Consider the following 10809-nt stretch of genomic DNA (forward strand, 5'->3'; position numbering starts at 1 on the left):
CTGGTTTCAAGTAACACACTATCTCTGTACAACACAATATATAGAAGACGACCCCCATGAGCTATTATTTTAAATCGAAAAGCCTAGTATTTATATTCTGTGGGGAATAGGTCAATACACAATGTACATATTTACGAAATTATGGTAAGTAGTCCTGCAGTTGCCAGTTATGCCCCTATAATTCTTCATATTTGCTTGACATATTAATTCTAAATTAATCGATCATGGCCACGTAGTCGCTACCAAGCTGCCACCGCGTTCATCATCAACACTTGCCTACTGTGTGGTCACCACGTTCGCGGCCGGCAACAGCTGGTTGACTCGCAAACGTGCGCTCCAAACGCCCGTAGAACAGATGCATGCGATTTCTGCTGTAGATGACTATAAATACGCATGCGAAACAGCAAGTTTTCTTCAACCTATCTTCCTCGATCCAGCAAGAGGAGACGAGCACAGGAAGATGGCCAGGCTTGTCCTTGTCGCCGTACTGGCGGTGCTCGGTTCCGTGGCCTGCCAAGCATCCGGCTACGGCTACACCTATCCCAACCCCACTCCCATCATAACCGGTACTCCGCAGCCGAGCCCTTCCCCACCTCCACCGGCTACTCCCCCGCCCAGCCCTACCCCTACACCGGAATATCCCACCCCGACTTCCAGCGCGCCGGCAACGTCCCCATCAGTTTCTCCTCCGACCAGCTCTACCCCGTCACCACCGTCTACCCTTCCCCCGAGCCCTACTGCTACCCCGGTCTATCCCACCCCCACTCCCACCACTCCCGCGCCCCCACCGGCTTCTACTCCTGCCCCGCCTCCACCTGCCACCGGGCTCGAGGTCGGCTACTACGATGACAAGTGCCCTGACGCGGAGAACATTGTGTTGGATGCCGTGCGCAACACCACCGCCGGCGTGAAGGCCGGGCTCATCCGCCTCTTCTTCCACGACTGCTTTGTCCGGGTACGTATATATACATAGTTATTTCATACGTAAATGAAGTTTGATTGATAATCCAGGATTGAGAAACTAACAATGCATGTTATCGTTGCATGCATGCATGCATGCGTGTTACTCTACTTGGGCGTGGATTTCAGGGTTGCGATGCCTCTGTCCTGCTGAACAAGATCGCTGGCAAGCCGGAGCCCGAGAAGCTCGGTATCCCGAACCTGAGCCTGCGTGGCTTCGAAGTGATAGACGCGGCAAAGAAGAAGCTCGAGGAAAAATGTCCCGGTGTCGTCTCGTGCGCCGACATCGTCGCCTTCGCAGGCCGTGACGCTAGCAAGTTACTCAGCACCTACAAAATAAACTTCAACATGCCAGCCGGCCGCTACGATGGGTTCGTGTCCCTCAAAGACGAGACCCTCGCCAACCTGCCTCCACCCTTCGCCAACCTCGACACACTCACACAAATGTTCGCCAACAAGACACTCAGCCAAACCGACATGGTCGTGCTCTCGGGCGCGCACAGCATCGGCCGCTCGCACTGCTCCTCCTTCAGCAACCGTCTCCAGCCGTCGGCCAACGACAACTCCAACACGTCGATGGATGCCACGTTCGCTGGGAAGCTGACCCAGGACTGCACCGCCGGTAGTGATCCCATGGTGCCGCAGGACTACAAGACCGTTGACGTGTTGGACAGCCAGTACTACAGGAACGTGATCGATCGCAAAGTGCTCTTCACCTCTGACGCGGCGCTCATGACGTCGCTGCAGACGAAGAGCTTGGTGCAGGAGTACACTAAATGGCTCATCGGAGATCTCAAGTGGTACAAACATTTCGGGGATGCAATGGTGAAGATGGGAAATATCGAAGTGAAGGACAGCACCAAAGGTGAGATCAGAAAGATGTGCGGGCTCGTCAATTAACCCTACACCGGTTCATGGTCTCTTGATGGCAGAGGGTGTTCAGTTCATGCTTTTTTCAATGTGCCTTCCGGTCTTCTTTTCTCCTTTATTTCAAACTAAATTTTTTGCTCGTTGATTCATTTCATTCATTTGTGTTGTAATCCTTATTGTGCCACTGTACTCAATTACCGGCAATACTTTATACTGAGATTGATGAATCAATTTCGGTTTATTGTTATTTTGTATTGGGAATATACTTTATACTAAGAGCATCTTTGATAGATGTCCTATCCTATATCTAGTTTCTCGTGCTATAGGACATCTGTTTTTGCATGTTAGGGCATCAAAAAAAATTCTGCTTTTCTAGATGCCCTATTTTACGGGACACATTCTAACAGATGCCCTATTTTACACACATTTGATCAACATTCAAACATTTTTTCGAACTCGATTTCAAACTTACGAACTACAAACCATCATTCGAACACAATTTCATACCCTAAACTTGATTTCATAATCCTAAACTCGGTTCTACATAGCTTAACTTGATTTGAACTCGAGTTCACAACGTGCGACAATCAAACTCATCCGACGAATCGGATGATCCATCCGATGTCCAGTCAAAGGAGGAGGAGCTTAACTCGATCACCATTATAACCGTTGATGGTCCAGACTCGCCGAGCTTCTTCTTCTTCTCTATCTCGTGCTTCCAGAAGAACTCGCGTTTGTATTGCACGTACTCGGGATGCTCCCGAGCAAACCGAGCCACTGCCTCGTCGTCGGTCTCAATCACCCTAGCCAGCTCCTCCTTCTTCTTCCCCAACCGGGTCTTCACCCGGTTCTTCATCGGGGGCCCGACGAAGATGGCGTCCTGCAGGGAGGTGATGTCCGGGAAGTTGAGCTCCTCCCCGGGAACGCCGAGCCGCCATCCAGCGACGTCGTACGCCCGAGCGTCCAAATCGGCGGTGTCGAAGGTGCCGAGGTAGTAGCACACGCTCTCGTGCTGCATCTACACGCTCCACTGGCACGACGGCCTCACCCGCACGCCCTTATAGAAGGAGCTCGCCTTCGTCTTCTTCGACGGCGCCATGACGGAGGCGGTGGCTAGGGTTTGCATGCGGGGGTTGGGAGCGGCGGCGGATGGATCGGAGCACGAGATCATGCTAGGGAGCACGAGAGCGGCGGCGACAGGCCCGATTTGGGGGTAGGGGAGCTTGGGAGCGGCGGCGGCGACAGACGGGATTATTGGGCGGCGGCTAGGGTTTGCAGGTGGCGGCGGATGCGATTTGGCGCGGCGGCGGGTGCGGACGGCGACGGGAATGCGATTGGGGGACGGTGGCGTGTCGGTGGATGGCTGGATGTGAGCGGCGACGGCGGATTTGGCCTGTCGGGGCGGTGGAGGTAGGTGGAGAGCGGGAGGAGGAAGAGCGGTTAGGCACGCGCGCGGTGGAAAGGATAGGGCACGTCTCTTTTGCGGTCCTCTCTGCCCCAAATAAAGGGCACGGAGTAGGGCTGCCCAATTTTAGGGCACCGCTTAGGGCATCTATTGGAGCTGCGTTTTTGCCCATAGGTGTCCTAAAAAGCGGGTTTTTGGGCATGAAGACTATAATAGGGCATCTGTTAGAGATGCTCTATGTGTTCTAGCGAAATCTGTTTGTATGAAGACCCTTGTTTCTTACTCCTAAGCTACATGTTTGCTGCATCCCTTTTGGGTGATTTACGCTTATTTTTTATCTCTGAAACATCAGTAGTAGAAAACAGGTCTTTGGATCTCGTCGCGAGCACCGCCGTGGTGAGCCTCTTATTCTGGTCTTCTTCTTTTTTTTAAATTCTTACTTGTATGATTTAGATAGATATACTTGTTGGGGAACGTTGCATGGGAAACAAAAAATTTCCTACACACACGAAGACCTATCATGGTGATGTCCATCTACGATAGGAGATTTGGATCTACGTACCCTTGTAGATCGCACAACAGGAAGCGTTAAGAAACGCGTTTGGTGTAGTGAAACGTCTTCACATCCCTCGATCCGCCCCACGAACCGTCCCACGATCCATTCTGATCTAGTGCCGAATGGACGGCACCTCCGCGTTCAGCACACGTACAGATCGACGATGATCTTGGCCTTCTTGATCCAGCAAGCAAGATGGAGAAGTAGATGAGTTCTCTAGCACGTCTACGTGGTGGTGGTGGTGGTGGTGCTATTGCAGCAGGGCTTCACCTAAGCATCGCTGAAACTAGAGGAGAAACAGATTTAGAGAGAGAGTGCAGCACGTGGTTGTTTTCTATTGTGTCTCAAAAACCATCAATACCTCTAGTATATATAGGAGGGAGGGAGGGGAGGAGGCAGCCTCAAACCCTCAAGGATTGGCCGAAATTGGAGGTGGAGGAGTCATACTCCAATCCTACTAGGAGTAGGATTCCTCCTTTCCACTTGGAAACCCTTTCCACCTTTGGATTTTTTCCTCTCAAACCTCATGGGCCTTAGTGGGAGCTTATGTCAGCCCACTAGGGGCTGGTTTGTATCCTCCCACAGCCCATAAGGCCCCTCAGGGCGTGACACCCCTTCCGATGGTCCCCGGTATCCTCGCGGCACTCCCGGTACACTATCGATGATTCTGAAACTTTTCTGGTGACCACAACAGGACTTCCTATATACAATCTTTACCTCCGGACCATTCTGGAGCTCCCCATGATGTCTGCGATCTCATCCGGGACTCCGAACAACTTTCGGTTACCAACACCTATAACTCAATAAAACTGAAATGTCATCGAACCTTAAGTGTGCAGACCCTGCGAGTTCGAGAACTATGCAGACATGACCTGAGACATTCTCCGATCAATAACCAATAGCGGGACCTGGACGTCCATATTACCTCCTACATATTCTACAAAGATCTCTATCGGTTGAACCTCTATGTCAAGGATTCATATAATCTCGTATACTATTCCCTTTGTCCTTCGGTATGTTACTTGCCCGAGATTCGACCGTCGGTATCTCCATACCTAGTTCAATCTCGTTACCGGCAAGTCTCTTTACTCGTTCCGTAATACAAGATCCCGTAACGAACTCCTTAGTCACATTGCTTGCAAGGCGTGTTGTGATGTTGTATTACCGAGTGGGCCCCGAGATACCTCTCCGTCACACGGAGTGACAAATCCCAGTCTTGATCCATGCCAACCCATCAGACACCTTTCGAGATACCTGTAGAGCACCTTTATAGTCACCCAGTTACGTTGCAACGTTTGATAACCCACAAGGTATTCCTCCGGTGTCCGGGAGTTGCATGATCTCATGGTCATAGGAACAGATACATTGACATGCAGAAAACAGTAACAATAAACTCACACGATCATATGCTACGTTTATAGTTTGGGTCTAGTCCATCACATGATTCTCCTAATGATGTGATCCCGTTATCAAGTGACAACACTTGTCTATGGTTAGGAAACCTTGACCATCTTTGATCAACGAGCTAGTCAACTAAAGGCTTACTAGGGACAGTGTTTTTTCTATGTATCTACACATGTATTTGAGTTTCCAATCAATATAATTATAGCATGGATAATAAACGATTATCACGAACAAAGAAATATAATAATAACTAATTTATTATTGCCTCTAGGGCATAGTTCCAACATTACTAATGTGACAAAACTTGCAGTCAAATTGGTTGGAAGCTAATATGATAATGTGGTAATATAACAATTACCAGAAGTCTCATGAACTCCCTCGTGTTCGGGTCCGTGTAAAAGATCTTTTTGACTTTGTCCAACTTGTACCGGGCCTTGATCCAGTCATGCTCCAACGGGTCGGTGAACTCCGCCAAGGGGTCTGGGATCCCGAGACTTTCACGTTCGGCGTCCTCCTTGGCCCATATGTGCCTCTTCCCTCGTAACCACGGCTTTCGAGGCGGTGGGGAGGCGTGTTCCTGGCCTGGAGCGCCTTCATTTTCTCCGACTTTGCCTTGACTTCTTCTTTATCGCAATTCTCCCGGAATTTTTCAATGTACCCTTCCGTTATTGTTGGATTATCAGCATGAATCTTGGACCACGGTCCATTCTTCACAATCGCTTTTTTCAATTGAACTTTCCAGGAGGACAAGTCGTTGGTGAACGTCACCGTCGCCTTCTCGTTTATCTTTGTCATGGCGGGGTCGTCCCACAGCTCTTTATATTCCTTTTCATCCCGGCCGGGGAACATGAACCTATTGTGCAACTTCTTTAGGAGTATGTGCTCCATATGTGGTATCTACTTCAACCTCTCGTCGTTGATGTTGGCGGTTTCCCTGAGGATGCATCCAAGTTCATTGCCCCAGCACTTGCGCGCTTCCTCTGGCGCCGTTGTCTCTAACTTCCTGGGGTGAATCTCCGTGACAATTTGTCCGATCCAAAGCTTGTTTGCTCTTCGTGTCCTCTTCTTCTTCGGTGCTTTACCGTCTACGACATCATCGTTGCCGGTCTCGAGGGCGGTGTCGGTGCCGGTGCCAGTGCTGGTGCCGGTGTTGGGGAAGCGTGTTCCTCGCCTGGAGCACCTTCATTTTATCCGAGTTTGCCTTGACCTCTTCTTGTTCGCAATTCAAAAGGAATTTTGTAAAGTCCTCTTCCGTTAATGTCGGATTATCAGCATGAATCTTGGACCACAGTTCACCCTTCCCAACCGCTTTTTTCACCCGAACTTTCTAGAAGGACAAGTCGTTGGTGAACGTCACCATCCCCTTCTCATTTATCTTTTTCATGACAGGGTCATGCCACGGCTCTTTATATTCCTTTTCATTCCGGCCGGGGAACATGAACCTATTGTGCAACTTCTTTAGGAGCATGTGCTCCATATGTGGTATCTGCTTCAACCTCTCGTCGTTGATCTTGGCAGTTACCCTGAGGATACATCCAAGTTTATTGTCCCAGCACTTGCGCGCTTCCTCTAGCGCCATTGGCTCTAACTTCAAGGGGTGAATCTCCATGACCACAATTTGTCTAATGCCAAGCTCGTTTGGTTTTCATGTCCTCTTCTTCTTCGGTGCTTACCGGCTACGACATCATCATTGCCGGTCTCAGGGGCGGCGTCGGTGCTAGTGCCGGTGTCGGCGTTGGGGTCGGGGTTGGGACCACTGCCGCCACCATGCAACCCCATCTGGTGTTCGTCCAGGTAATCAAAATAGTGATTTGCTGCTTCCATGGGGCCTGCGGACTGAGCAGAACCACCCACGACTTCGGCGTCGGTAGACATGCTTCCTATGCAACAATTGTAAATAAAACATATAATGAAGAGAAAAAAGGGGCCTATATTTGGTCGGAATGTTAATTCATTCCCCTTCCGGCAAATCCCGGGTACTCCATATGTCCTAGTTTCTAGCACAAGTCATGCCGAAAATTTTGGCATGACCTTTGCTAAAAAGTGGACATATGGAGCGCGTGAAATTTGCCAGAACGGAAATGAATCAACATTCCGGCAAAACATAGGCCACTCACATACCATGTGGATAATAAATGGAATTCTCTTGACACCATCACAAGATTAATTATACAAATATAAACAGAAAATAATAAATGGAATTCTCTTGACACCATCACAAGTACTAGCAAAGAGATGCAATGCAATGACCTACGCCGAATCTGAGAAAGGCAAATTGTTTCACTAGGGAAAATATTTTTTGCCACATTTTCTGGCCACTAGTTCAAAACATCAGAATTTTTGACCACTAGTTCAAAATTAGTGTATCAAACTACGATTTTTATCAAAAGGCATACCAAAGCCTGTTGCCGAAGAGCACCTTGCCGGGGGGAGGTGGGTCGGGTACCTGCTGCCGAAGAGCACTGTCAGAGAGAGAGAGAGAGAGAGAGAGAGAGAGAGAGAGAGAGAGAGGGAGGGAGGGAGAGAGAGAGAGAGAAAGGTGGGGGTCGTCGGGTACCTGTCAGGGCCTGACCTCAACCCTAGCCGACAGGTAGGGGCGGCGGCGCCGATGCGAGAGCTCGGGGCAGCGACGATGACATTGGGTGGAGTCAGGGGCGGCGAGGGGAGGAGTCAGGGGCGGCGCGGGAAGGAGTCAGGGCGGCGCTGCGGGTGACGGCGACGCTGGGTGGACACGGGCGGCGGGGGCAGGAATTGGGGAAGAAACAGGGGTGGCAAGGAGGAATTGGGGACTTAGGGCGCATGACGGTTAACTCAAACTAGTGGTAGCGCTTTTTTAGATCCAGCGCTACTTCTATAGAAGTTAGCCGTAGCGCTGGTTTAGTACCAACGCTACTGCTATAACAGTTAGCCGTAGCGCTGGTTTAGTTCCAGCGCTACTGCTATAGCGGTTTCCTTTATTTTATTTATTACTTTCTTTTTATTATGTTTCTTTATTACTTTATTTTTATTATTTTTCTTTTCTTTTTATTATTTTTCTTTCCTTTTATGTTTACTTTTCTTTTCCTTTTATTATTAATTTTCTCCCGACGACAACGGCGTCTCCTTCTCCCCCAATGCGCGAATATCACCGGAACCATGCATGTGGTAACATATCAGTTGACCAATAATGGTTACTTAAGTGCTTACACAAAATAGATACAAATATATAAATGTAGGTTTTTGCTCAGCTGCGTCGACGACGTTTCACATTGAGCTTCTTCCCTTTCTTGTTCGTTGCCGAGTAATTGAGCCCCTCCTTGTGACTTTTCCGGAGCCATGAAGTACGATCTTTCCGCCGCCATGTAATCTTGATTCTTCTTTTCACGTATGCTTCATCATCTTCGTCATCTTCCCTCATCGGGTTGCCGTATTGGTCGTAGTCTTCCTCGTTAGCGACTCCATCCATTCCTACGATGCTCCTTTCGGATCTCCTCACGAAAACACGGATGGGATTGGCGGGGTCGGTTATGAAGAAGCATTGTGTCATGTGCTTAGCGTGCACCCTTGGCTCATTTTTGGCGATGATATTAACGTTCACGGGAGTAATCTTCGCGTCAGGTATAAACATGATGGCGAAATACTTATTTTTTCTTACGACGTCCTTGGCCCATCTGACACGAAACATTGTCGCATCATGCCTTCCAGCATAGTCAAACTCCCAGATCTCTTCGACCCTTCCATAGAATCTTTCACTTGTGCCGTTGGCGTCGGTCACGCATTGAATTGTCACCCCGGAGTTCTGGTAATCACTGTCCATGTCTTTGGCCTCTGTGTAGAACGTGTACCCATTGATATCGTAGGACTGATAGGTCGCGAGCTTGGGCGCAGGGCCATGTGCTAAGGCGTGTATGAGTAATCCGTCCAAACTGCCCTCTTCCGGGGGATTTTCAAGAACTTGATCTTTGAACCAACGCAAGAAAGTAGCGTTGTGCCCCACAGTAACTTCCTCGTCCGTCTTGAGCATCCCCTTATCACAATACTTCTTTGTGATGCTTTATTTGTGTCGTGCCACATAATCATCTGCCACATCTAGGTGTTGTAGCACTACTAAGTTAGCCCTGTCAAAGTTGTTCCGTCGATCCGAGTAGTCCACGTGCAATTCCCTCCGGCCGTTGTTGAGACCATCTCCTTCGAGCTTCCCATCGTGCTTCTTGACGGGCAAACCTGTTGGGGAACGTCGCATGGGAAACAAAAAATTTCCTACACGCACGAAAACCTATCATGGTGATGTTCATCTACGAGGGGGATTTCAGATCTACGTACCCTTGTAGATCGCACAGCAGAAGCGTTAATAAACGTGCTTGATGTAGTGGAACGTCCTCACGTCCCTCGATCCGCCCCGTGAACCGTCCCACGAACCGTCCCGCAATCCGTCCCACGATCTAGTGCCGAACGGACGGCACCTCCGCGTTCAGCACACGTACAGCTCGACGATGATCTCGGCCTTCTTGAACCAGCAAGAGAGACGGAGAGGTAGATGAGTTATCCGGCAGAGTGACGGTGCTCCGGAGGTTGGTGGTGATCTAATCTCAGCAGGGCTCCGCCCGAGATCCGCAGAAACGCGATCTAGAGGAAAAACCGTGGAGGTATGTGGTCGGGCTACCGTGGAAAAGTTGTCTCAAATCAGCCCTAAAACCTCCGTATATATAGGGGGGGAGGGGCCTTGCCTTGGGGCTCAAGGAGCCCCAAGGGGTTCGGCCGATGGGGGGAGGAGGAGTCCTCCTTCAATCCTAGTCCAACTAGGATTGGAAGGTGGAGTCCTTCCCTTCCTTCCAAGTTCCCCTTTTTTTTCTTTCCCCTTTGATTTTCTATCTCCCTGCGCAGGGGCCTCTCTGGGCTTAGCCACCAGCCCACTAAGGGATGGTGCGGCACCCCTAAGGCCTATGGGCTTCCCCGGGGTGGGCTGATCCCCCCCCCCCCCCCCGGTGAACATCCGGAACCCATTCGTCATTCCCGGTACATTCCCGGTAATTCCGAAAACCTTCCGGTAATCAAATGAGGCCATCCTATATATCAATCTTCGTCCCCGGACCATTCCAGAAACTCCCGTGACGTCCGCGATCTCATCCAGGACTCCGAACATCATTCGGTAACCAACCATATAACTCAAATACGCATAAAACAACGTTGAACCTTAAGTGTGCAGACCCTGCGGGTTCGAGAACTATGTAGACATGACCCGAGGGACTCCTCGGTCAATATCCAATAGCAGGACCTGGATACCCATATTGTATCCTACATATTCTACGAAGATCTTATCGTTTGAACCTCAGTGCCAAGGATTCATATAATCCCGTATGTCATTCCTTTTGTCCTTCAGTATGTTACTTGCCCGAGATTCGATCGTCAGTATCCGCATACCTATTTCAATCTCGTTTACCGGCTTGTCTCTTTACTCGTTCCGTAATACAAGATGTCGCAACTTACACTAAGTCACATTGCTTGCAAGGCTTGTGTGTGATGTTGTATTACCGAGTGGGCCCCGTGATACCTCTCCGTCACACGGAGTGACAAATCCCAGTCTTGATCCATACTAACTCAACAGACACCTTCGGAGATACCTGTAGAGCATCTT

The 10809-nt window shown here is 49.7% G+C and overlaps 1 protein-coding gene across 1 annotated transcript; it reads left to right on the top strand.

Annotated features, from left to right (window-relative positions):
* The first annotated feature begins 432 nt into the window (after window positions 1-432).
* Window positions 433-2071, top strand: LOC123429618 (peroxidase 2-like). The gene is made up of 2 exons (XM_045113639.1): window positions 433-955; window positions 1090-2071. Exons 1-2 carry the CDS (start codon window positions 461-463, stop codon window positions 1858-1860), a joined length of 1266 nt encoding a protein of 421 aa, XP_044969574.1. The 5' UTR covers window positions 433-460; the 3' UTR covers window positions 1861-2071.
* The last annotated feature ends 8738 nt before the right edge of the window (window positions 2072-10809 follow it).

The sequence above is a fragment of the Hordeum vulgare genome, chromosome 2H (assembly GCF_904849725.1).
Source record: "Hordeum vulgare subsp. vulgare chromosome 2H, MorexV3_pseudomolecules_assembly, whole genome shotgun sequence".
Classification (NCBI taxonomy): Eukaryota; Viridiplantae; Streptophyta; class Magnoliopsida; order Poales; family Poaceae; genus Hordeum; species Hordeum vulgare.